We start from the raw sequence: 27,591 nt of genomic DNA, 5'->3' as shown, positions 1-27,591 counted from the left end.
GTCTAGTTCTTATCCCCCAGACCTGATAACAGGACAATATATCCCTCACAGACACATCTTAGAAAGTAGTGGTTCTCAACCTTCCTAAAGCTGTGCAATCCTTTAATATAGTTCTTCATGTTGTGGTGACCCCCAACCATACATTTTTTGTTGCTACTTCATAACTGTAATTTCACTGTTAAGAATCATAATATAAATATCTGATATATGACCCCTGTAAAAGGATTGTTTGACTCCTAAAGGTGGCATGACCCACATGTTGAGAACTAATGTCTTAAAGCAAGATTCTCTCTTGTTCCTTAGGGGTCTGCTCCTTATATGAAGAAGAAGAGTACCCCATAAATAGGTCAAGAATCAGCAAGGGCAGATGACATAATGCAGTCATGACTTAAGATTGTCAAACCCCCGTAAAGAATGCAACAAATATCTAAAGAAGAGTGTGCTGAGCCTTTGTGCAGGCCAGGCCCTGGATATATATGAGGAAGAAAGGATGAGGAAAGCTCACTTTCTGGGAGCACTGTGCAATGGCATGGATGTCTGAGCTGATGGTTTGGAAGACCCGCAAGAACTCTGTCAGTTCTGTCATCAGCTGCTGATTACGGCTCCAGCATTCATTTTGCGCCTGTTCAAGAATGTTCTTCCTCATGTTATTTAACTTGGATCCTGGCAATAAGAGTATATGGTGTTAGGGGATATGTAGAAGTAAGCATATAAAATTAATATACATGAGAAAATGGGTAAGACAGAACGTTTCCTCATAATATGACAATAGAGGTAAACATATGGACATAAAGGGACAAGCACAGGGGGCTCTCACTGTGATAAATCCTCTGAACTGCCTGGAGCAACCAGCCCTGTGTAATAAAGAGAAGTGGGCCCTGAGAAGGCTTGAGGCGGCCTCTGAAGAGGAGGGTATTGAATTAAATGCACGAACAGTCCTAACACTCCAAGCAACCTGGAAGTGAACATTCATGAATCCTTATCTGTGTTCCTTTGGAGTCTGTCTGTCTTCTAGGAGAAGGGACACTGAGAAGAGGATTAAAGCTGCCTTTTTCGGTTTGGTTTGGTTTGGTTTGGTTTGGTTTGGTTTGGTTTGGTTTGGTTTGGTTTGGTTTGGGCTTTTTGAATACATGGCCTTACTCTCATCTTCCACCAAGCCTAGCATATCTTTTGCTTTTGCAGATTTAAGCAAAGCCATTGGGATGGACATAGGGTTAATAATAAGAACAAAGTCATTGTCTCAGGAAGCAGGAATAAGGGGACTGTAGTGATGTCTCAGATGGGCAAAGGTACTTGCTAGCAAGCCTGGTGACCTGAGTTCAATCCTCAGCACCCACATGGTGGAAGGGGAGAACTGATTCTCATGAATGTCCTCTGACTTTTGCACCCACACACTCAGGCTTGTGCATACATGCAACATGACGTGAGCACACACACACAAAACAAATGTATTTCCTTTTATTATATATACTATATAATGTTATATAGAAAAGTAAACCCACCTGCCCCCCTATTAGCATCTATGCAACTGATAGGTAGAATAGTGAGTTTGGAGGGCAAACAATTGAGATCCACTGTGAATGGCACTTTCAGAGACTTGGAAAGCATATACAAGAGAACCAGGCACTAAGAGATGAATCTGATGAAACCTAGCAAGAAGGAACTTTTGAAGAGCACCTGTGCTGAACAGAGCTTCCCCCTTGGTGGGGATGCCACCAGGCCACCGAAGGCTGCTGCTGTGGTACCAGGAGGACCATGTGGGAGTGCAGCAGTGCTGTAAGTGATGTGAAGGGGCAATGGTGTGAGCAAGTGTTAGGGCTCCTTGCAGCCAAGAGTTGATTGGACATGAACTGGAAAACATTTGAGAGATATCAAAAGGGGGGAGAAAGGCAGAGACTTGGTATTAAGTTGGGTGTGGTGTATTTCTACCTTTCTCTGTTCAAGTGAGTTTGGAAAGAAAAGGAGCAGAATTCACATCAAGAATGGTCAGCTAGAGACTGAAGCAGACAGAGAATAAGAGGAAATAAAAATGCCATTGTTCCTATCAGTCACTTCTAGAAGTAATTAAAAAAATAAAGCCAAAAAAACGGAAAAAATATTTTATTTTTCTTCCTGTAATCCTGCATGACACATTAGCATGACACATTAGCCTGCCTCAGTTACAAAGAGACCAAAGCTGAGTGTCTTACAGCACAAAGCTAGTGAGAAACAGAGATAGGGTACGAGGACACTCAACTCTAGACTTGAAGAGGTCAGTGGATCCTGGGGTCTACAAATGAGAAAGAAAATAAAGACTCCTGGGGCAGTGCCAAAGAAAAGCCTGCCCAAGTCAGAGAAAATGAGCCAGTCCTGCCTTGCTAGAAGAAAGCCCTGCCCCTGAGATGGAAGCCTCAGTGGCCCACAAAAACTCATGAGGTCTGTGCATTCATCCAGGAGGGAGCAATAGCCAGGACGGTTAGGCAGGCAGGTGCTATCAAAAGGCTCCCACCTTCATAAAGAAAGCAGGCCTCTGGCCTTTGTGGTGGTGGTGGTGGTGGTGGTGGTGGTGGTGGTGGTGGTGGTGGTGGTTGTGTGTGTGTGTGTGTTTGTGTGTGTGTGTGTGTGTGTGTGTGTCTGCCTGCCTGTCTGTCTGTCTGTCTGTCTGTCTGTGTGATGAGTCCAGTATTTACTCCTGTAAATAGGTACTATGGTTGAGCCTGTGAGAGGATCAAAACAGCCTCCATATTTCCTAAGGAAGCAAAGCAGTGGCTTCCTAATTTACCTCACTATAAGTTTCTGTGAGGCCAGCCAGCTCATAGCTAATACATGACAGCATAAGCCATTCTTCCCACAGGAAGTAAGAAAGGGTAGAGGGGAGATGAAAAAAATAAGAGACTATAAGCCAGAGTTCTCAGATCCAGGAATATCAATAATTGGCCTTGACCTAGTAGAGTGTGACATGACAGGAGGGCTCAAAATAAGGGAGCAAGCCTCTAATGCCCACACTTGGGAGGCAGATACAGGCAGAGCTTGGATTTCTTCTGGTCTACAGAGTGAGCTCCAGGACAGTGAGAGAAAACCTGTTTAGAAAATACAACAGGGCTGGAGAGATGGATCAGTGGTTAAGAGCACCGACTGCTCTTCCAAAGGTCCTGAGTTCAAATCCCAGCAACCACATGGTGGCTCACAACCATCTGTAATGAGATCTGACAGCCTCTTTTGGTGCATCTGAAGACAGCTTCAGTGTTCTTAGATATAATAATAAATATATCTTTAAAAAAAAAGAAAGAAAATAGAACAATGAGCTGGAGAGATGGCTCAGCGGTTAAGAGCACTGACTGCTCTTCCAGGGGTCCTGAGTTCAATCCCCAGCAACCACATGGTGGTTCACAACCATCTGTAATGGGATCCGATGCCCTCTTCTTGTGTGTCTGAAGACAGCGACAGTGTATCCACATACATAAAATAAATAAATATTTAAAAAAAAGAAAATACAACAACAACAACAAAATGAAACAAAAAAGTAGATGGACTGAAGAGGGAACAGACCAGAATGTTCTTAAGTCCCACTTTTATATGGAACTTTGAGAAGAGGCCTCCTTAAATGGCTCCCTGTGTTGATCGTACGCAGTCACTGCATAGTAAAAGTTGTAGTGTGCTATGTTGTGGCAGAAAGGAGATGAACCCAATATTTACCAGTCCTCCTGGTCCCAAATGACCAGAGATACCACAGATAGCAGAACATTAATTTCACTGAACCTGGACGCGGTTTCTGTGTTGGAAATAAGGGATTCTAAGGTAACATAGAAGTGGTCAGCTCAAACAAGTGGCAAACCCAAGAGACAAGAAAAAGACTTCATTAAACTCCCAAAGAGCTTCCATGACAACAGGTGTCACAGCTGTGCAGATTCAGCAAAGGCTGGGGCTGGAGAAACAGCTCAAAGGTTAAGAAAACTTTCTATTCTTGTAGAGTGCCAAAGTTTGTTTCCCAGAACCCATGTTGGACATGACACCAGCTCCAGGAAATCCAATGCCCTCTTCTAGCCTCTGCTGGTACTTGCATACCCTACACACCCTGTACCCTACACAATGTGCACTGCACTACACACACACACACACACACACACACACACACACACACACACACATACATTGAAACAGAAAAGGGAAAATCTGCACAGAGCACACCCCAGCTGCACCATTTTTTAATACTGCAGCACCTAAATCATCAATGTCAAGAGGGCTAAGACTAGGCAAGAGAATGTTATACTCTGTGTAGATATTGTACAATGTGGTGGGCTGCCCTGGTGCCAGGGTTCCTATGGAAGCAAAATGGAGCAGAGAATACTTGAGAATAAAAATCAGTGGTGTTGCCGGGCATGATGGCGCACGCCTTTAATCCCAGCACTTAGGAGGGAGAGGCAGGCAGATTTCTGAGTTCATAGGCCAGCCTGGTCTACAAAGTGAGAGAAACCCTGTCTCAAAAAAACCAAGAAACCAAAAACAAAATATCAGTAGTGTTAAGAATTCTGAACTGACCAAATATTCAAAGTAGACTGAGCTGGCCCAGTGTGGCTGCTGTCAATGAGAAGAGTCCTCATTACCTGGGAAGAGTGTGCTCTTTTGCCACAGCCCACAGAGGTAGGACGACAGTGTGAGGCAAGAACAAAGAGGAGCTTCTCACGCATGCAGATGGTGGTAGAAATTTTAGCAGCACTACACTCAAGAAAGGGGTGTCCTAGATTCCCAAGACTCTCTATGAAGAAATCCAAGCTCAAGCTAAGCTTCTTAGTCATATTTGGTTTGACCTTTCTTTACAGGAATAGAAATGTTTTCATTAACTGGAACATTATTCCTAATGAATATAGGGAATTCCAAAGTGAAATTCAGGAAAGCCAAAAAGCCATACTTTTTATGGTAAAAAGAAGGGACTAGGAGCTAGATCTTTGGAAGGCCCCAAAGGTACAAAGAGGGACCTGAAGCAAAGCTTCCTAGAGGATATTCTAGCCCCATGGTAACCCATGTGCATGGATGTATGGAGGGAAGACATAGGGAGGACAAGAAGCACTTACCCAACTCTTCTTGAACATCATGGCCACTCAGGAACAGCAACTTGCCTTTTGTCAGTAATTCGACAGACATATTGGAGACACGTTCCTGCCACTTTTTCAGTTGGATTACCAGATTTACATAATTGTTAATAGGAGAGCCTCTCAGGTCCTCTAGCTTCTGAGAGCTCCAGGCTTTCAGGAACTCATAGATGCCTTCTACCCACTTGTGTTTATTGCAGAATTCCTGCACCTCCTGCCTCATGTCCTATGGACAAATACAATGTGTAAAGCAGAAGTCAGCAGCTGTAATGGGAGCTGGCAGCCAGCAGCCAATTCCTCCAACCTCTGCTCTCACCTCCAAGAGTGACTGTTGTACAGCAAGTGCCTGTTGGATTCCAGCATTCTTGTCCAAGTCCTCCTGCACATGATCATAATTGGGGTGCAGAAACTGACCCCGTAGCTTGTGCCCACGGACTTCCAGGACATCAGTAATTGCATGAGACTTCCAAGGCCACACGTATCCTACGTTAGGGCCACAGAAGAGGCGAACAGCATCGCTGGCCTTTCCATGAAACTTGGGCATCAGGAATTCTGCATTTGAGTCCTGGTCTTTGTTGTCTAGTGGAACACATGATATAATAGTCCATGAGCACTCTCTAAAGCCCTTCTCTCTACCATGACTGCACACAGTCACTGCACACTATGCTCCTATTTCCTGCTTCTGGATGAGTCTATTCATATATCATCAACATTAATGAACACAGTACAGCAAATCCATGGATGGAACAGATCAGCCAGAACTCGCATGCTGATAATAGAATTTACTGTAAGCAGTAAGGGAAATTATTACAACTTATTAAGTGAGTTTCAAAGTAACTAAGAGATGAGAAAAGCAAAAGTACTATAGACTGAATATCTAGAATCTGGCTAACTGGAACGTCTCCTAACAATATCTTCTCTGACTCAGCTTCTCCTGGCTCAACTGTCACCAACTCTCTTCTCTAACACTGTTCTATGACCCTGGAACCTCCCCTCATTTTCTCCAACTTAATTCTGAATTGACAGCTCAGATGGATCTAATTGTCAAAACCTACATCACATAGGCTATCTAGCTGCAAGGAGACTGGGAATGCACTTTAGTAGTCTGCCCTCTACAGAACAAAGAAAGAGAGAAACAGCTGCATGTTGATTGACTATGCCAAGAAATTATCCTTGGGCCTGGCTTCTCCCAGTAACATTTTAGGAACTGGTTAATTGCCAGTGTCAGTACTTTTGGTAAAAAGGCATGCCAGCAGGAACAGTTGATAGCTCACATCTCAAAACTACAAGCAGGAGGCAGAGAGCACACTAGGAAGGGTGGGAGACTTCTGAAGCTTCAAAGCCTGTCTTCATAGCACTTTTTCAACAGGCTACACTGAGGTGTGATATATTTTGTGTGCCTAGCCCTTCAAAGGACCATGTGCCCTTCAGAGTTGGTTGCCTCCTAGAATTCTGGGACCTAAGAAAAGCCTGCAAAAGCTGAGACACAGGAATAGGATTAGGGTCAGAGAATAATAGGATACAGCTGGCAGAAGAGGGGAGGTTCCAGGAGATAGAGAATAGGGTCAGAGAGCAGGGTTAGAGAAGACAGTTGGTGACAGTTGAGCCAAGAATGAGCCAGAGAAGATATGGTTAGGAGACAGTAGCAGAAAAGAGAAACATAAAATAAAAGCTACACCACACCTCCCATTACTATCCAAGTAGTTCCACCAACAGAGGAGCAAGTATTGAAGCATGGGAGCCATTCTCCTTCAAACAACCACACTGACACATGAAGTCTACATTCAACTATACCCAGAATCCAGCAAATTCTCCCCACACCCACCATCATTTGACCAAATTCACCCAAGCCATGTCATTGTTGTCTTTCACTGCCTTTGCAGAGGATAGCTAAGAAATATGGACTCTGCTTGGCTTACACTATGAAAACATTCCATTGCTAACAACCTGGGATCCCCACCTGCATCGAAATGTAATTGAAGGGTAAACTCTACTTCAAACCGTGGAATAAGTTATTTCCCTTAGCAACTTCTTGGTAACTCCCCTTTTGTGGTTAGTTCAGACATGTTGCAGAATATTTCTAGGAGCTAGAGGCAGGGGTCCAATTCAGTGTGAACCAGTTTTGAATTCTGGCACAGTAATATGTTCAGAGCAAACTTTTAGGGTAAATCCTCTATTTACTATTTATGTCTATGCATAATTGGGCATGCTTATGATCAAAATCAGATTCATCATAGGAAAAGACAGGCACAACAAAGTTAGGTTTGCATAACCCAAGCCTGTTGATTCAAACAAAGAAATCAATCACACCATACCACTTAGCAACTAGCTCTTCTTCCTCTTCATAGAGCCCACAAAAGGAAGCTGAAAGCTCTTGGCACTCTAGCCCAAGTGACCTGCTGCTTCCTTGCAGTGGGTCCTGTACTGTCTCTTTTAATAAAACGTCTTGCTGCTTTGCTATTTGTGTGTGATCTCTCAATTCTTTCAATAGCATGTCAAGAACCTGGAAACTCCTGGGCCAGACAATAAGGATAGGAAACACTTCTGTAATAACCTTCCAGCCTTTTCTGGCTTAATAATACCTTATAGCTTGTTCCACATAGAAACAATAACAATGTTAACACCAGGACTGATTCTAAGATGCCAGTAATAAAAACTAATTTTAAATCTCTGAAAATACTCACATGAAAATGACAAAGCAATTAGGAACTCAAATAGGTAATATTTTTAACAACTAGGGTAAAGGCACAAGTCCCAAAGTACCAGTGAGTGGGCCAAGCCAATCATAGCCTCAAGATACCAGCATTTATGAGTATGTAAAACACAAATACTTTTTGCCACTTAATCTAAACTTGCTTTTTGAAAATATGTCTCCAACAAATGTGATCTATATGTATTTATCTACACAAAATACAGACTCCTTTTCCAGAACCTTTTCCTTCTTGTGAATGATCCCATAAAACTAACGTCATTTCTCATTCTTCTTCATGAAGATATACCAGTTGGATAGAAAATTAAAACTTATCTAATGCTTTTAATGATTTTTTTATGACAGCATTATTACCCTGAATAAAGGTGATGTTGTCAGGCATGTTGGCATATGCCTTTAATCCCAGCACTCAGAAGGCAGAGGCAGGTGGATCTCTATGAGTTCAAGGCCAGCCTGGACTATAAATTAAGTTCCAGGAGGGCCAGGGTTGTTACCTTATCTTGAAACACACACACACACACACACACACACACACAAAGTGATATCAAGATGTATTTTCTTTTGGATGGTTGACAAAGTTGAGATTTTGGGCTGGAGAGATGGCTCAGTGGTTAGGAGCACTGGCTGCTCTTCCAGCTGACCAGGGTCATTCCTCTGCATCCACATGGCTCACAACTCCAGCTTCAAGAGATGCAGCACCCTTGCAAAACACCAATGCACAAACCATTTTTAATTAAAGGGTATTTTTAATTGAGGATTAATAACTCAAATCTCAATATTCCTTATCATAAATCGCACAGCCACAGGAGCTAAAGCAGAAGCTGAGCAAGCAGAGCATTAGGAAAGCAATGAAACTCAACAGAAAAGAAAGTGCACGTGAAAATGGAAAAAACCTGGGATGTGACGTGAATCAGGGAACAGACAATGTATCCACACACACCCACACACCGATCACACACATGAATTAGCAAGCACATGGAAATAAGCACATGGATTAGTGAACACAACTCCCTCTAGACTCTCCTACTTCCCAATAGGCATGAACATTAACCAGCTTAGAGCTGCCCTATTACATCCAAGGTCTGACCTGTACTGGCTGACTCTCTTGTCTACTTCTTATGCCATTTGCAGTCTACATGTGCCCCTCCCCTCCATTCAGACTTCCTGTCCCATCTTAGCCCCTTTAAATACCTTCAGAATACAGGAGATCTCTGGAGGTCCTCAGATCTGTAGACTGCAGTACCTTCACATCAGGAGACAGAGAAGGAACAAAAATAGAGAAATAATAGGATTCTAATCAGGCTGAGAACTTCAGATTTCATAGAGGATAGGACTAGGAATTCCAAGAGCCCACCCTCTGCCCAAGTCAGAAACCTTTAAGGCAGAGGTCTTGATAGACTGCAGGCTCTTAATGAGACCCTGGATTATAGATTCAACACGGGGCATAGGTGACAACTGACCATTGTCATCAAAGACCAGCTGTGATAAGAGAAAGGGGTTTTGCCTTGGGGCCTATAAAAGAAAAATCAGGAGTGGTTGTAGGGTCAGATGAAAGTGCACACCCCACCCCCATATGGTCTGGTTTCTGATTGCCTTCCCACCCCACCCACCACCTCACTTGCAGAGTATTAGCTATAAAGGAAGATATTTCATCTTCTAAGATGGATACAAGGTTCTGACAAATCATGTAGTCAATCAGGCGGGCAAACTTTCCCAACTTCAACAACCATGTTTCGGCCTGCTTCAGCTTCTTCTCCAGATGTCTGCACAGCGTCCTCTGAAGGTATATGGAGCCTTGGCCTTTCCTGATCCTGTTCCAGTTTTGCACTCTCTCCTGCAGGCCCTGTTGCATTTGATATGTGTCTTCATGAATCTTTCAGAGTAGAAAGGAGAAACACACTGAAGACAAGGGATGGGAAGTGAAGCAGCGTCTCACTGCAAACAATGAGGCCTTGGTGTCTAGAATGCAGACATGCACGTGCAAGGCTCCTTGTTAGTAGAGATTGACTCCATACACTTTTAAATGACTTGAGAAGACATGCAAGAGGATTTATATTTAGAGGACACATGTGCTAATGCGACAGGCCAGGCCTATCAATGGATAGACCACAGGATAAGGCAGCTGACCTTGGTGGTACATACCTGTAATACCAACATTTGTAATATATAGGCAAGAAAATCAGGAGCTAAGGGTCAGCCTGAGTTATGAGACTATGCCTCAAGACAAACAAACAAACTCCAGAATAGAACCCAATTAGAAAAAGTTGAATATAGGTCATAGAGAGTGTCACAAGGCAAAGAGTAGATAAGCATTGCATGGCCAAAGCCAGCAATGATTGCAGGCTTTAGACTCTAACCATTAGGTCTGGATTAATGGAGCCTGCTGAGAAATATAATGTCACCTTATATTGTATTACAAGCTTTATGGGAACTGACATAGACTTTCAACTGAAGGGAAGTTGGTGTGAGGAGTCTCTTCATGGGTTCTCAGACTAGGAAGATTTTAAACTGACAAAGACTGAGAGTTTTCAAGTCTCTGCATTTGTCCTGTTGGGGAACCTAAGAGAGATACAGAAAAGCGATGTTTGGACACACAGAAATGATGGCCCTTGACTCTCTGTTTCTCGCCATGCTCTACTGAGCCTGTGATTAGAGCTGACTAGTGGCTGCGCATTCTATTTCTGTTCTGTAGGAATCCAGGTGTCAGTGTTCTGAGAATAAAGAGCCCTAAGCAAACCCATCCTCAAAACTGGAGAAGTGTCATCTTCTTTGCTTTACTGATACCCTCAAGGCCTACTATTTCACACTTCATAGCCCTTCATGGTCTGATACAGTGGTTCTCAACCTTTGGATTGCTGTTAACCTTTGGTGCAGTTTTTATGTTGTGGTGTCATTGTGACTTCACAATTGTAATTTTTCTACTGTTATAATCATAATGTAAATATCTGATATGCAGGCTATCTGCTATGCAGCCCCTCTAGGGGTCACCACCCACAGGAAGTACATCATCATTACATTTTCATTTTCTAAAACCGTAAAACCTACCCACTCTCTTGCAAGAGCCTTAAGGAGGGAGTCTCCATCAGACCTTTCAGGGGTTTTCCCTGTGTTTGACATAATATTTGGTATACAGTAGTTCCATTGTTTGAATATGTTTTGAGGACAAATATAATGCCTTCCATTGAAAGGGCCCCCTGGTTGCTAATCAGCATAAAACCATACAAATGACAATAATAATTACTACTGAAAAACATAATCAGTATACAGTTTTAAAATACCAGTACTAGTCACAATAACTTGGAGGTTATAATTCTTTTAAACCTGTTAAACATAACTCAACATCTATTCCTAATTTAAAAAACTCTTAGTAAGTAAGTAAGAGAGAGCCACAAAAAAAAAGAACATATTTCTTTAATGTCTCAAAACTATGTTAACTCTTCATGATGCTGTGTTTTAATGGGCAGTGGAATGCCCATTAAATGAGTGCATTTATTCAGCACCAATAAACATCTTGGTTTGAATAGTTTGGTGCCCAGCTGCAGGATTCCTGAGCTCACATCTCCCATTCCTGTCTCCGGAAGGTGACCACGGCAGGGCAAGGCTTCATTCTGTTCCATGCAGCAGCAGACAAAGTGACTCTATGCAGTAATGCTTGTCTTTTAGTTTTTAAAACTGTGTTTTTGGTATTAAAGTTTAAAATTCAATGTGGAAACATGCACTGATATTTTGTAATTTATAATTTGGTTTCTTTAGAACACTTGCCTTAGCACTTATAAGTGTCTGGGTTCAATGTTCAGAACTATGAAGGAAAAAATATACAAAAAATATACAAAACACTTTTCTAGCTTGAAATAATAGAAATCTGCCTCATATTGTAAATTATTTCTTTTCATTTCAAGCATATATCTTTTACCCACAGTGAGTGGTAGTGGAGCAATAATTAGAAAACAATGGCCTAGTGAAAAATGTTCAAGAATCTAATGCACAGAATCTTGGGTAAGAGAAAGTAACAAATTCGAAACACAAAAAGATCCATGATCCTGGAAAGAGGTTAGAAACATTAGGAACTAGCTCTTTGTGTGTTTTGGATATGTCCTTCAGTGAGTACATGCTTTACTAAGATTTTTTTCTCCTAGTCTACATCTTGTCTTTTCTTAAAATAAAAATAAATGAATAAAAGAAAGAAAGAAAGAAAGAAACATTAGGAACTATTACGGCTGTTGAGAGAGCAGTAGTAAAGGCATGAAGCTGGGTGTGGGGATGTGCACGCTTAATGACAGGGTTTAGGAGGCAGAGGCAAGAGGATTGTTGGGGGTTAGGGACATTCTAGTCCACGTACTGAGTTCCAAGACAGTCAGAACTACATAGAGAGACCCTGTTTTAAAATTTAAAAAAGAAAGAGAGAGAGGGGGGGGGAGGGAAAGAAGGAAAGAAGGAAAGAAGGAAAGAAAGAAAGGAAGAAAGGAAGGAAGGAAGGAAGGAAGGAAGGAAGGAAGGAAGGAAGGGGAAGGGAAGGGAAGGAAAGGAGAGAGAGAGAGAGAGAAAAAGAGAGGGAGAGGGAGAGGGAGAGGGAGAGGGAGAGGGAGAGGGAGAGGGAGAGGGAGAGGGAGAGGGAGAGGGAGAGGGAGAGGGAGGGGAAAGGAAAGGAAAGGAAAGGAAAGGAAAGGAAAGGAAAGGAAAGGAAAGGAAAGGAAAGGAAAGGAAAGGAAAGGAAAGGAAAGGAAAGGAAAGGAAAGGAAAGGAAAGGAAAGGAAAGGAAAGGAAAGGAAGGGAAAGGAAAAGTGCAATAGGTAGGCAGGTTATTTTGTAGAAAAGAACCATCTAATTTCAAACTTAATGTGGAAATTCAAAGAAGCAAACCAGCCAGGGCTATCTGCAGAAAAGGGGTAGGATTTGCAATACCAGATATAAAGTCTCATCAGAAAGCTGTAATAATGAAATCAGTGTGCTCCTGAAAAAGACATGGGCAGGTTAATGAATGCTACAGATGTTAGAGACAGACACTTACAGATAACCAGTGTGAGAAATAATGGGGAGATGGATGTACAGCGCCTGCCTCACAAACATGGGGACCTAAGTTCACATCCCAGCATCCAGGTTAAGGAGTTGGAATCTGACTCTACAGCTGGAGCTGGGGTCAGGTGGATTCCAGGGTTCTCACTGGTCAACAAGTCTCCACAACTGATAAGACACAACTATGTCTTAAAAAACAGGTAAGGCGAAGTGTGATTGAAGACCATACCTGACATCAACCTCTGGCCTATACACACATCTGCATGTAAACATGCAAATGCACACACCTGTACAGATACACCTAAAGGAAGGTCAATAGTATTAAATGGAGAAAGAAGAGTCTTAATGGAGAATAAAATTAATTTTGACTCCTTCCTCACCTCATATACAAAAACTTCAAACAGATTATAAACCTAAATCTAAAGATGAAGTAGTAAAAGTACTATAGAAAAACATGAGAATATCTCGAAAGTAAGTAGAGATATTTTAAACCAGAACCCAAAAGACTTGATAGCACTGAAAAAAAAATATGAAGAAAGTAAAACCTTGGGCTGGAGAGAAGGCTCAGCAGACAAGACATGGCTGCTCTTCCACAGCCAGGTTCAATTCTCAGTACCTACATGATAGCTCACACTCAATTGTAACTCCAGGTCCAGAGAATCCTATGTCCACTTCTGCCCTCTCTTGGCACCAGCACAAATGTCATGCCCAGACACATATGTAAGGAAAATACCCATACACATAAAAATAAAAACCATATATAAATATAAATAATAAACTGAAAGATAAAAATAAAATTAAAAATTTCCATTTGTGGAGGGGGTATGAGGGTAGGATCTGTGTAGGCAGGGGACTAGGAGGCAGAGGGTGTGTGTGTCTGATATTGGGATGTAAAGTGAATAAATAAATAAATAAATAAATGGGAAAAAAGAAAGTCCAAACTTAAAAAAAAAAACAAACCTTTCTGTTTACCAAAAAACACAATTAAAATGCTTAAAAAGTAAACTGCAAACTTCTGTTGTCTTATAATTGATATAGAATTTACATTTACAATGTATAATAACATTGTGAGAGGGGGAAAACATTACAACACACACCAGTGAACACAGCACTCTGGCTCCAGACATGTAGAGAGTTTTTTTTTCCATGTACACCAAACACTTCTTTGGCAAACTAAAAGTGTATATCCCATAGCTTAACTATCTGAAAAGAGCCTTGGGTCCCTCTGATGGAAGGCACAGACCACAGGACTATCTTCCATTTCAGAAGGCAGTCACAGTGGGTGGTCTTAGTTCATTTGTTCTGCTTTAATAGATTACTTGGAATTAGGTAATTTATAGAGAACAGAAATTTATTTTCTCACAGTTGTGGAGCCTGAGAACAGGCTTCCTTCCACATCCTCCAGATGAGAGGAAAACTATGTTAAGGGGAAAAGTGGAAGGGCTAAGAAGGCGAGGGAGGCAGAGGCAGAACCTTCCTGGCCCTATTACCTTCCAAGTGTTCCATCTCCGAATACTGCCATAAGGCACCTGGTTTAAATACCAAACAAAAACATAATCATAGATCAGAGACAAGAGGCAAGAACCAGACAAGACAGCCCAGACTATTAGACAAGGATGTGGACCTCAGATACAAACTAGTCAATTAGGGAAGATTCGGTCATTGTATGCATCTACTAGCCATTGAGGCTTGCCATAGGGTAAAAGATAATCCCAGAAGCATGAAAGGTTAGGATTCCAGTTCTTAATTTCATTAATGCTCTAATTTCTTCATGTTAGCACAAACACTGGACAAAACAGACACTGTTAACACACTTTCTCCATCCTGGTCTTAGGCCAGGAACAACCTTTAGGGAAAGTTAAGAGTCCCATCTTGTGCTCACTTGTTGTTGATCCATCTATTGCAGAATAGAAACTATTGTTGCTAAGGAGAAAATTTTGCCTAATCCAACAGCAGGGGTCCCAGAAGTAACTTAACGAAGAGAAAAATGAAATTCTGGAGATCCTGGGGTTGGAGAAAAGTCTCACAATGACAGGGAGCCTCTTACCAGTTGAAGAATGGATGTACAGAGATTCAGAAAGTGACAGAGCACTCGAAGAGCCTTGTGGTTCTCTTTGGCTATTGCCTTCTGCAGGTCCACCAGCTCATAGGACCTATCTGGCTCTTTGGGTAGCCAGGACACAGAACGAAACTCTTGAAGAAGCCTAGAATCAAGAAATAAGCTAGTAAGAGCAGGTGCCCCAGTCATCCCTCTTTCAACACCTTTGAACTCTTCCCAACCCAGTTCATGGAGCAGATGTTTACAAAGACTGTAATATTCTCAGAAACCAACAGCAGCTTCTTAAGACCAGAAAGTTACCAGATGGGGAATTATTTGGAAAAGCTTCGTAGAATGCACATATACTTATACCTAGTGAGTTTTCTTTCAAGAGAGGCTCAGATAAGTCCTAAAATGTGAAAAGACAAGAGACTTCTTCTTGGGAATAAGGAAAAACAAAGGTCCCGAACAGTCAAGGTTGACAGGCATGCTCTGTGTTTGGCTGTTCCCAAGGAAGCTGTTCCTGTTCTCTGCCCTCCCTGTCTCCCAGCTCTTGAGATTCCTTGAAAAATATGAACATATCCCAATAAATATACAGGATGTTTAAGATGGGGGTGGATATATGGTATCTATTCCAGACCCCCTAAAAGGCATTGTATATGATATGTTATTTCTATAATCTCATTTAGTTCTCATTATTAGCACTGTGTGGCTGAAATCCTTGCAGGAGTTTGCAGGCCATTAACTTGAGGCTCAAAGAGTAAATTCTCTTTCTAGTATCCAGGCTCTAGATTCAAACATATCAATCCATCCAAGATTTACACTATCAACAGGCATGTTGACAATCCTAAATGTTAGGAGCTTGAGGTAAGAAGTTCAAAGCTAGCCTTTGCCTGGTGTCCTAGTTAGGGTTTTACTGCTGTGAACAGACACCATGACCAGCGCAAATCTTATAAAGGACAACATTTAATTGGGGCTGGCATACAGGTTCAGAGATTCAGTCTATTATCATCAAGGCAGGAGCATGGCAGCATCCAGGCAGGCATGGTACAGGCAGAGCTGAGAGTTCTATATCTTCATCTGAAGGCTGCTAGAAGAATACTGACTTTCAGGCAGCTAGGATGAGGGTCTTAAAGCCCACACTCACAGTGACACAGTGACACACCTATTCCAACAGGGTGACACACCTTTTAATAGTGCCACTCCCTGGGCCAAGCATATATAAACCATCACATTCCACTCCCTGGCCCCCATAGGCTTGTTCGAACACATGAGTCTGCGGGGGGGGGGGGGCATACCTAAATATAGCATAATGCAAAATACATTTAGTCCAACTTCCAAAGTCCCCATAGTCTATAGCAGTCTCAACAATGTTAAAAGTCCAAAGTTCAAAGTCTCTTCTGAGATTCATTCAATCATTTAACTGTAAGTCCCAAAGCAAGACAGGAAACCAGCTAGACAAACTCCAAACTCTGCATCTCCATGTCTGATGACAAAACAGTCTAGATCTCCAACTCCTTTTTCATCTTTGTTGACTGCAACAAACTTCTTTCTCCTGGGCTGGTTCCACTCCGTTAGAAGCTTTCCTCAGCAGATAACCCATGACTCTGGCATCTCAAACATCTTGGGGTCTCCAAGGCAATTTCAATGTTACAGCTTCTTGTTTTAATGTCTTGGATCCACACATGATCTTCTGGGTTCCACCAAAGGACTGATGTGACTTTTCCAGCTCTGCCCCCTGTAGCACTCTAAGCTCAGGTTGATCCACTCCACTGATACTGCTGTTCTTGGTGATCATCCCATGGTACTGGCATCTCCAATATGCCGGAGTCTTCTGCTGCAACTAGGCTTCACCAATAGCCTCTCAAAGGCTCTCTTCATGGTGCCAACCCTCAATTCCTTCGCATGACCCCTTCAGTCCTGGGCCATCAACTGCACCTGAGGCTATACCTTCACCAATGGCCTTCCCTGGTCTCTCACAGTGCCAAGCCTCAGCTGCTCTTCTTAACCCTTTCATGCTTTCAACACCAGTACCACCTTGGTGATGCTTACATATTTTATTTACATTTCAAGTGTTATCCCCTTTCCCAGTGTCCCCCCTTCCTGAAAAAACCCTATCCTATCCTCCCACCCACTCCCACCTCCCCACCCTTGATTCCCCTATACTGGGGCATCTATTGAGCCTTCTTAGGATTAAGGAACTCTCCTTCCATGGATGCCTGACAAGGCCATACTCTGCTACATATACAGCTGGAGCCATTCGTACTCCTTTGTTGATGGCTTAGTCCCTTGGAGCTCTCGGGGAGGGTCTGGTATTGTTGTTCTTCCTATGGGGTTGCAAACCCCTTCAACTCCTTCAGTCCTTTCTCTAACTCCTCTATTAGGGACCCCGCACTCAGAAAAATGGTTGGCTGTGAACATCTGCCTCTGTATTTGTAAGACTCTGGCAAAGCCTCTCAGGAGACAGCCATATCAGGCTCCTTTCAGCATGCACTTCTTGGCATCCACAATAGTGTCTGGCTTTGGTAACTGTATATGGGATGAACCCCCAGGTGGGGTAGTCTCTGGATAGCCTGTCCTTTAGTCTCTGCTCTACACTTTATCTCCATATTTGCTCCTGTGAGTATTTTGTTCCCCTTCTAAGAAGGCCTGAAGTATCCACACTTTGGTCTTCCTGCTTCTTGAGCTTCATGTGGTCTGTGAATTCTATCTTGGCTATTCGGAGCTTTTGGGCTAATATCTACTTATCAGTGAGTGCATACCATGTGTGTTCTGAGGGTTACCTCACTCAGGATGATATTTTCTATTTCTATCCATTTGCCTAAGAATTTCATGAATTCATCTTTTAAAATAGCTGAGTAGTACTCCATTGTGTAAATGTACCACATTTTCTGTATCTATTCCTCTGTTGAAGGACATCTGGGTTCTTTCCAGCTTCTGGCTATTATAAATAAGGCTGCTATGAACACAGTGGAGCATGTGTCCTTATTACATGTTAGAGCATCTTCTGGGTATATGGACAGGAGTGGTATAGCTGGGTCCTCAGGTAGTAGTATGTCCAATTTTCTGAGGAACCACCAAACTGATTCCCAGAGTGGTTGTACCAGCTTGCAATCCCACCAACATTGGAAGAGTGTTCCTCTTTCTCCAGGTCCTTGCCAGCATCTGCTGTCACCTGAGTTTTTGGTCTTAGCCATTCTGACTGGTGTGAGGTGGAATCTCAGGGTTGTTTTGATTTGCATTTCCCTGATGACTAAGAATGTTGAACGTTTCTTTAGGTCTTTTTCGGCCATTCAATATTCCTCAGTTGAAAATTCTTTGTTAAGCTCAGTTCCTGTACTAGCTGGTTTTGTGTGTCAACTTGACACAGGCTGGAGTTATCACAGAGAAAGGAGCTTCAGTTGGGGAAGTGCCTCCATGAGATCCAGCTGTGGGGCATTTTCTCAATTAGTGATCAAGGGGGTAGAGCCCCTTGTGGGTGGTACCATCTCTGGGTTAGTAGTCTTGGGTTCTAAACTAAAGCAAGCTGAGCAAGCCAGGGGAAGCAAGCCAGTAAGTAACATCCTTCCATGGACTCTGCATCAGCTCCTGCTTCCTGACATTCTTGAGTTCCAATACTGGCATCCTTTGGTGATCAAAAGCAATGTGGAAACTGTAAGCTGAATAAACCCTTTTCTCCCCAACTACTTCTTGGTCATGATGTTTTTGCAGGAATAGAAAACCTGACTAAGACAGTACCCAATTTTTAATAGGGTTATTTGATTCTTAGGAGTATAACTTCTTGAGTTCTTTGTATATATTGGATATTAACCCTCTATCGGATGTAGGATTGGTAAAGATCTTTTCCCTATCTGTTGGTTGACCTTTTGTCCTATTGACAGTGGCCTTTGTCTTACATAAGCTTTGCAACTTTATGAGGTCCCATTTGTTGATACTTAATATTAGAGCATAAGTCATCGGTGTTCTGTTCAGAAATTTTTCCCCTGTGCCCATGTGTTCAAAGATCTTCCTCACTTTCTCCTATATAAGTTTCAGTGTATCTGGTTTTAGATGGAGGTCCTTGATCCACTTGGACTTGTGCTTTGTACAAGGAGATAAGAATGGGTAATTTTTCTTTTTTTGTACATGCTGACCACCAGTTGAGCCAGAACCATTTGTTGAAAATGCTGTCTTCTTTCCACTGGGTGGTTTTAGCTCCATTGTCAAAGATCAAGTGACCATATTGTGTGGGTTCATTTCTGGGTCTTCAATTCTATTCCACTGATCTTACTATCTGTCTCTGTACCAATGCCATACAATTTTTATCACTATTGCTCTGTAGTACAGCTTGAGGTCAGGCATGGTGATTCCCCTAGAAGTTCTTTTATTGTTGAGAATAGTTTTCACTATCCTGGGTTTTTTGTTATTCCAAATGAATTGCAAATTCTAACTTTAGAACTCTATGAAGAAAAAAAAGAAGCAAAAAAAAAAAAAGAACTCTATGAAGAATTGATTTGTAATTTTGATGGGAATTGCATTGAATCTGTAGATTGCTTTCAGAAAGATGGCCAATTTTTACTATATTAATCCTACCAATCCATGAGCATGGGAGATCTTTCCATCTTCGATTTCTTTCTTCAGAGACTTGAAGTTCTTCTCATACAGATCTTTCACTTGCTTAATTAGAGTCACACCAAGGTATATAATATTATTTGAGACTATTGTGAAGGGTGTTGTTTCCCTAATTTCTTTCTTGGCCTGTTTATCCTTTGAGTAGAGGAAGGCTACTGATTTGTTTGAGTTAATTTTATATCCAGCCACTTTGCTGAAGCTGTTTATCAGCTGTAGGAGTTCTCTGGTGGAATTTTTGGGGTCACGTAAATATACTATCACATCATCTGCAAATAGTGATATTTTGACTTCTTCCTTTCCAATTTGTATTCCTTTGACCTTTTGTTGTCTAATTCCTCTAGCTAGAACTTTAAGTACTATATTGAATAGATAGGAAGAGAGTGGGCAACCTTGTGTAGTCCCTGATTTTAGTGGGATTGCTTCAAGTTTCTCATCATTTACTTTGATGTTGGCTACTGGTTTGCTGTATATTGCTTTTGCTATGTTTAGTTATGGGCCTTGAATTTCTGATCTTTCCAAGACTTTTAACATGGAGGAATGCTGAATTTTGTCAGATTCTTTTTCAGCACGTAATGAGATGACCATGTGTGTTTTTTTTTCTTGCATTTGTTTATGTAGTGGACTATGTTGATAGATTTCTGTATATTGAGCCATGCCTGCATCCCTGGGATGAAGCCTACTTGATTGTGCTAAATGATCATTTTGATGTGTTCTTGGATCTGTTTGTCAAGAATTTTATTGAGTATTTTTGCATCAATGTTCATAAGGGAGATTGGTCTGAAGTTCTCTTTGTTTGGTCTTTGTGTGGTTTGTATAAGCATAATTGTGGCTTCATAGGACAAATTGGGTAGTGTTCCTTCTGTTTCTATTTTGTAGAATAGTTTGAAGAGTATTGGTATTAGGTCTTCTTTAAAGGTCTGATAGAATTCTCCACAAAACCCATCTGGTCCTGGGCTTTTTTTAGTTGGGAGACTATTAATGACTGCTTCAATTTCTTTATCTGTTATAGGACTGTTTAGACATTTTATCTGATCCTGTTTTAACCTTGGCACCTGGTTGTTATATGTCTAGAAAATTGTCTATTTTATCCAGATTTTCCAATTTTGTTGAGTGTAAGCTTTTGTAATAGGATCTGATGATTTTTTTAATTTCCATGGTTTCTGTTGTTATGTCTACCTTTTCATTCCTGATTTTATTAATTTGGATACTGTCCCTGTGCCCTCTAGTTAGTCTGGCTAAGGGTTTATCTATCTTGTTGATTTTTTTTTTCAAAGAACCATCTCCTGGTTTTGTTGATTCTTTGTATTGTAGCCCTGAGTTTGATTATTTCCTGCTGTCTACTTCTCTTGAGTGTATTTGCTTCTTTTTATTCTTGAGCTTTCAGGTGTGCTGTCAAGCTGCTAGTGTAAGCTCTCTCCAGTTTCTTTTTGGAGTCACTTAGAGCTATGAGTTTTCCTCTTACCACTGCTTTCATAGTGTTCCATAAGTTTTGATATGATGTGTCTTCATGTTCATTAAATTCCAAAAAGTCTTTAATTTCTTTCTTTGGTTCTTCCTTGACCATTATCATTGAGTAGAGTGTTGTTCGGCTTCCATGTGTATGTGTGTTTTCCATTGTTTTTGTTGGAATTTAAGACCAGCCTTAAGTCTGTGGTGATCTGATAGGCCGCATGGGATTATTTCAATCGTCTTGTATCTGTTGAGGCCTGTTCTGTGACCAATTATATCATCAATTTTGGAGAATGTACGTTTGGTGCTGTGAAGAAGGTATATTCTTTTGCTTTAGGATGAAATGTTCTGTAAATATCTGTTAGATCTATTTGGTTCATAACTTGTGTTAGTTTCACTGTTTCTCTGTTTAGTTTATGTTTCTATGATCTGTCCATTGCTGAGAGTGGGGTGTTGAAGTCTTCCACTATTATTGAGTGGGGTGTGATGTGCTTTGAGCTTTAGTAAAGTTTCTTTTATGAATATGGGTGCCATTGCATTTGGAGCATAGATGTTCAGAATTGAGAGTTCATCTTGGTACCTTTTTCCTTTGACTAGTATGAAGAGTCATTCCTTATCCTTTTTTATAACTTTTGGTTGAATGTCAATTTTATTCAATATTAGAATGGCTACTCCAGCTTGTTTCTTGGGACCATTTACTTGAAAACTTGTTTTCCAACCTTTTACTCTAAGGTAGTGTCTGTCTTTGTCACGGAGGCGTGTTTCCTGTATGCAGTACAATGCTGGGTCCTATATATGTATCCAGTCTGTTAGTCTATGTCTTTTTATTGGGGAATTGAGTCCACTGATGTTAAGAGATGTTAAGGAAAAGTCATTGCTACTTCTTGTTATTTTTGTTAAGAGGTGGAATTATATTTGTGTGCTATCTTCTTTGGGGTTTGTTGAAAGATTACTTTCTTGCTTTTTCTGGAGTATAGCTTCGCTCCTTGTGTTAGTGTTTTCCATCTATTATTCTTTGTTGATCTGGGTTTATGGAAAGACATTGTGTAAATTTGGTTTTGTCATGGAATATCTTCGTTTCTCCATCTATGGTAATTGAGAGTTTTGCTGGGTATAGTAGCCTGGGCTGGCATTTGTGCTCTCTTAGGGTCTGTATGACAGCTGCCCAGGATCTTCTAGCTTTCATAGTCTCTGGTGAGAAGTCTGGTGTAATTCTGATAGGTCTGCCTTTATATGTTTGTTGACCTTTTTCCTTTACTGCTTTTAATACTGTCTTGTGAATTTGGTGTTTTGACTATTATGTGATGGGAGGAATTTCTTTTCTGTTCCAATCTATTAGGAGTTCTGTAGGTTTCTTGTATGTCCATGGACATCTCTTTCTTTAGGCTAGGGAATTTTTCTAAAATTTTGTTGATATTTACTGGTCCTTTAAGTTGGGAATCTTTGCTCTCTTCTATACCTATTATCCTTAGGTTTGGTTTTTCATTGTGTTTTGGGTTAGGAGCTTTTTGCCTTTTGCATTTTCTTTGACTGTTGTGTCTATGTTTTCTATGGAATCTTCTGCACCTGAGATTCTCTCTTCTATGTCTTGTATTCTGTTGATGATGCTTGCATCTTGACTCCTGATTTTTTTCCCTAGGTTTTCTAACTCCAGGGTTGTCTCCCGTTATGATTTCTTTATTATTTTTATTTCCATTTTTATATCCTGGATGGTTTTGTTCATTTCATTCACCTGTTTGTGTTTTCCTATAATTCTTTAAGGGATTTTTGTGTTTCCTCTTTCTCCTGTATTTCTTTAAGGGAGTTATTTATGTCCTTCTTAAAATTCTCTAACACCTTCATGAGAAGTGACTTTTAGATCTGAATCTTGCTTTTCTGATGTAATGGTGTATCCAGGACTTGCTATGGTGGGAGAATTGGGTTCTGATGATGCCAAGTAACCTTGGTTTCTGTTGCTTATGTTCTTTCTTATACTTGCCTCCCATCATTTGATTATCTCTAGTGCTACCTGCTCTCGCTATTATCTGACTGGAACCTGTCCTTCCTGTGATCCTGGTTGTGTTAGAACTCCTCAGAGGCCAGCTGTCTGTGTGATCCTGTGATCCTTTGATCCTGGGTGTATCAGAGTTCCTAGGATTCAAGCTAACTCTGGGATCCTGATATCCTGTTGTGAGCAAGCTCCTGGCATCCTGGGATCCTGGGTATGTCAGAGTGCCTGGGAGTGGAGCTCCCTCTAGGTGTTGAGGGACTGATTCTGGAGTTGGAGTGACTCTTACATAATACCAAGTACAGCTGCAGCATGAGGTACAACCTTGGCTATTTCTGGAACATAGGTCTTTGTGCTCTCAGAAAAAAATTTCCAGAAGATTTGACTTCGGTGATGCTAGTCTCTTCTTAATCACCAGTAATTTCCTAGCTCTAGCTAACCAGCATCAATTGTCCCAGTAGTTCCTTCTATTCTTGACTCTAAAGCCAGAGCCAAATGTCCAAAAAGCTGCTGACTTCTGCTGCTTGCTGAAGCTGGAACATGCCCCCCCCCCCGTTCTATTCTTTTAAAGATTTATTTATTTACTTTATGTATGTGAGTACACTGTAGCTCTCTTCAGACACACCAGAAGAGGGCATCAGATCCCATTACAGATGGTTGTAGGCCACCATGTGGTTGCTGGAAATTTAACTCAGAATCTCTGGAAGAGCAGTCAGTGCTTTGAACCACTGAGCCATCTCTCCAGCCCTCCCCTACACCCCTTGATCTATTACTTTATCAATGCTGGGATTAAAATTGTGTACTACCACACCTGGACATAAGCTTTTCTTCACATAGAACTTGCTCTGTTCAGGCTGGCCTTGAACTCAGAGATTTGTTTGGCTTTATCTACTGGGATTAAAGGTTTGTACTACAATGCCTGGACCTAAATGCAGCTGGGTGGGATCTTACCTCAAAGTCACTACTTCCTTAACTCAATTTAACGTCCTTGAACACAGGATTCAACTAAATTTCACCCCCTTTAATATCATATATTTTATATTTTTCCTTTCTAAGCTTACTCTGCTTGTTCAAAATGTTCTTCGTGAGATTTAACCAGAGAACAGAGTCTCTGCTGGGCTTTTTTGAGACTTCCTTTGTCAATGTAATTAATATAAATCACTTTACCTTAGCCTGGGCTAGACTTTTCATACAAGGGCAAAAAGCAGCCACATTCTTCACCAAAATCGCACAAAAACAGTCTCTAGGCCACATACTGAAATTCTCCACTTAAACCTCTTGGGCCAGGTCTGCACAGTTTAAATTACTCTCAGTGACAAAGTCTTCCATATTCCTACTAGGACAGCCCATTAAGCCCCATTTAAAGCATTCCACTGCTTTCCAAATCCAAAGTCCCAAAATACACATTCTTCCAAACAAAAGCATGGTCAGGTCTACAACAGCAATACCCTAGTCCCTGGTACCAACTTCTGTCTTAGGGTTTTACTGCTGTAAATGACACCATGACCAGTGAAAATCTTATAAAGGACAACATTTAATTGGGGCTGGCATACAGGTTCAGAGATTCAGTCTATTATCATCAAGGCAGGAGCATGGCAGCATCCAGGCAGGCATGGTGCAGCAGAGCTGAGAGTTCTATATCTTCATCTGAGGGCTGCTAGAAGAATACTGACTTTCAGGCAGCTAGGGATGAGGGTCTTAAAGCTCACACCCATAGTGACACACCTACTGCAACAGGGCAACACCTTCTAATCTTGTCACACCCTGGGTTGAGCATATATAAACCATCACACTTGGGGAGCAAATTACAGGCCAGCCTGGGGTATATGAGACCCTGTCTCAAAAACAAAATAAAACAACCAGAAAAACAAAACAGAAAACAAAAACAAGACAAGAACCATTTTGATGACTAGGCAAGTTCAGAGAATGGTAACAGCCTAAAGAGGCTGCAAACTGGTGACCAATGTACCAAATTCAGACTGAAAAGTTTACAGTGTATATGGCTAGGAGTTGAACCTCACATTTTTTTAAATTAAAATTTGACCCCAAATAATATTCAAATTTTAAAAAGTTAAAATTTTTTAGAACTGGTAAGATAGTTTGGTAGGTAAAAGCATTTGCCACTAAGCCTGATGACCTCCCAAGTCCCACACAGTGGAAGGAAAGAACCGACTCTCCCAAGTCGCTCTCTGACTTACACGCACACACAACCAAAATACTATTATTTAATTTTTGAAAGTTTAAATTTTACCATGAAATGTAGATTTCCGGGAAATTCTAAGCACTAAGGTTAGCTGATCATATTAGACCTATATTCTATAGTATCACTTAGTTGGAACTGAGAAGTGACTGTCTTTTACAGATTCAATCCTCAGGCTTCAGTGCCACAATCTCTAAGATCTTGCATCTGATCACTATATTCTACTAGTATCTCCACTTTAGGCTCGCTGGGCATTTGAGCTTGCAATTCCTATCATAGAATATACCTGAACCATCATGAAGGAAAGGCAAAGAAGTGATAAAATAATAACCAACTTTCAAAAGAGTGTGGGTATGTTTGAGGGAGAAATGAAGAGAGATTAAAGAATTTTTAAGGGTTGGGGATTTAGCTCAGTGGTAGAGCGCTTGCCTAGCAAGTTCAAGGCCCTGGGTTTGGTCCTCAGCTCCAGAAAAAAAAATAGAGTTTTTAGATTCAAATACAGTTTGACCCACAGGCTTGGTAATTAATTGTGTTGTATTTAGGACAAGTTGGTATAAAAGAACATGTAATTACATGGAGATACATTCAGAATATTGGTTATATAAACATGTAACATACGATCATATTTTATATATGTAATAGGACTAATTAGAAAAATAAGATGTTCTTAGAGATCATTTGTGGATGACAAAATTAGGGAGTTTTTCTTTGTAGGGTTTTTTTTTTTTTTTGTATCTTAGAATTTTATGAATGGGCATGGTATGCTTTTTGTCCAAATAAGTTTTTGTGGTTATGGACACAACATTTTGAAGATAGGAGATGTAGTTCAGTGGTGGAGCACTTACCTACTATGTTGAAGGCACTAGATTCAATCCCTAGCACTGCAACACACACATATGTACATCAAAAAACAAAAAACAAACCAAACAACCAAAGACATGATAGGCTCTGTTTAGTTGCATAGGCCAACTTCTTGATCTTACTGCCTCAGCCTTCTGAGAAGTGGGACTACAAGCATGCACCACCTTACCCAGTATTTAACATTTAAAAGTCCATGGCTGTTGTGTTGTAATACCTCACCTGTTAATATGGAGCATCCCAGCTCCAAAATGAGGAATAGCCGAGAGCAGATGAGTCTTCAAGAAAGTCTGGATCCGATGCAGCCCACACAACCTCACATTTTTCTTCCAACTACAAGTTAAAGGTGAGTGATGATGTGTTTTCATATTTCCTTCATCCATTGCTCCATCCAAGACCTCCCTGCCACCACCTACCAGGTCAACGCCTTTCGCAAGAGGCAATTCTTAAAGAATGGGATGCGCTGGAGCTCACGCCAGAGAGCACAGTCTCGGTGCCAAGTGCCCAGTGTCATTGCCTCACTGCCCTCCACAGGATGTATATGCAGGATCCCAAAGGGAGAGAAGATGTAGTGCTCAGGATTCACCTTGTCTGGTGGCACTGCCACCAGCTTGTAAGGGCTGTTTATAATTAAAAGACAACAACAAAATCCAAGTCTGATCAGTGAGAACCAAAGAATTTGTGCACATACCTGGAGGAAATCAGGGGAGGACAGGGGAAGAGAAAAAGGAGATAGAGAGGCAGAAAAAAAAGTAGAAATGGGGAGAAACAGCAGAATAGTATTCAAACTAGAATGATTGAATGGACATCAATTTAAGCAAAAGATAGGTGAAAAGAAAGAGAAAGGTGGCATCTAGCTTGTTAGCCTGAACCAAGGCCTTATCTTCAGATACAGAACATCTCACAAAAATTAAGACATCATCTCATGTAAGCTACAATATTATTTTATGAAAAGTAAAATTAAAAATCCTTCCATTGTGATACTTTGATTTTTTTAAGACACATGGACATTTTGGAGATGTTGAACTGTGTGTGGGGTGGGGATGGAAGTGTTTTAGTCGTAACTATCAGAGCCTGGTAGGAGGTTGTGAGGGAAGGGTGGAAAGAGGAATTAGGGCAGGGTGGGGTGTCGCTCAGTGGTAGAACACTCACCTAGCATTTGTGAGTCCCCAAGTTCCACCCAAGAAAAAAAGATTTGGATCCAATGGGAGAAAGTGAATGAATGCAACTGATATGGAACCCAGAGGCTTGTTTTTAGAGTCTCCGCAACAAACAAACAAACAAACAAACAAAAAACAAAAACAAAATACCAAGAGGTGGAAGTCCAGGAAAAGAACATTTTAGTTTAGTCTAAAATCAGGATGCTTTTGGAAGACCAAGTTTCCCTAACATTGAGATTTCAGCATGTGATTCTTACATTGGAGTTGGATAAGGTCAGCATTAAATGTGCTTCCGAGGCTATAAATAAATGCTTTCTTCTGTCTACAAAAGAATAAGGAGCAAAAGTAAGAAAGGCACAATTCAAACAAAAGCTTGTAAAAGCAGAGAGGATCTGGAGGGTAAAGAGGAGGCTGAGAAGGGAAGACAGCTGGAAACCATGAGGCAGGAGAGGTGTGTGGACAGCAAGCAGAAGAGGGGGATAGGTTTGGAGACAAA

At 41.2% G+C, this 27,591-nt stretch overlaps 1 protein-coding gene across 1 annotated transcript in view; it reads right to left on the bottom strand.

Moving 5' to 3' along the window:
- The window catches only part of Dnhd1 (dynein heavy chain domain 1), a 71,025-nt gene that overhangs the window by 38,359 nt on the left and 5,075 nt on the right, over positions 1-27,591 (bottom strand). Inside the window, exons 5-13 of the mRNA NM_001370803.1 lie at positions 26,352-26,555; positions 26,158-26,268; positions 14,840-14,996; positions 9,398-9,652; positions 9,154-9,291; positions 8,971-9,022; positions 5,386-5,648; positions 5,052-5,295; positions 506-663 (exon numbers count right to left, since the gene is read on the bottom strand). Of these exons, the coding sequence (NP_001357732.1) occupies positions 506-663; positions 5,052-5,295; positions 5,386-5,648; positions 8,971-9,022; positions 9,154-9,291; positions 9,398-9,652; positions 14,840-14,996; positions 26,158-26,268; positions 26,352-26,555 (1,582 nt within the window). The remainder of the gene's footprint in view (positions 1-505; positions 664-5,051; positions 5,296-5,385; positions 5,649-8,970; positions 9,023-9,153; positions 9,292-9,397; positions 9,653-14,839; positions 14,997-26,157; positions 26,269-26,351; positions 26,556-27,591) is intronic.

The sequence above is a fragment of the Mus musculus genome, chromosome 7, assembly GCF_000001635.26.
Source record: "Mus musculus strain C57BL/6J chromosome 7, GRCm38.p6 C57BL/6J".
NCBI lineage: Eukaryota > Metazoa > Chordata > Mammalia > Rodentia > Muridae > Mus > Mus musculus.
Note: the sequence above shows the minus strand (reverse complement) of the source record. Positions and strands in the feature narration are given on the sequence as shown.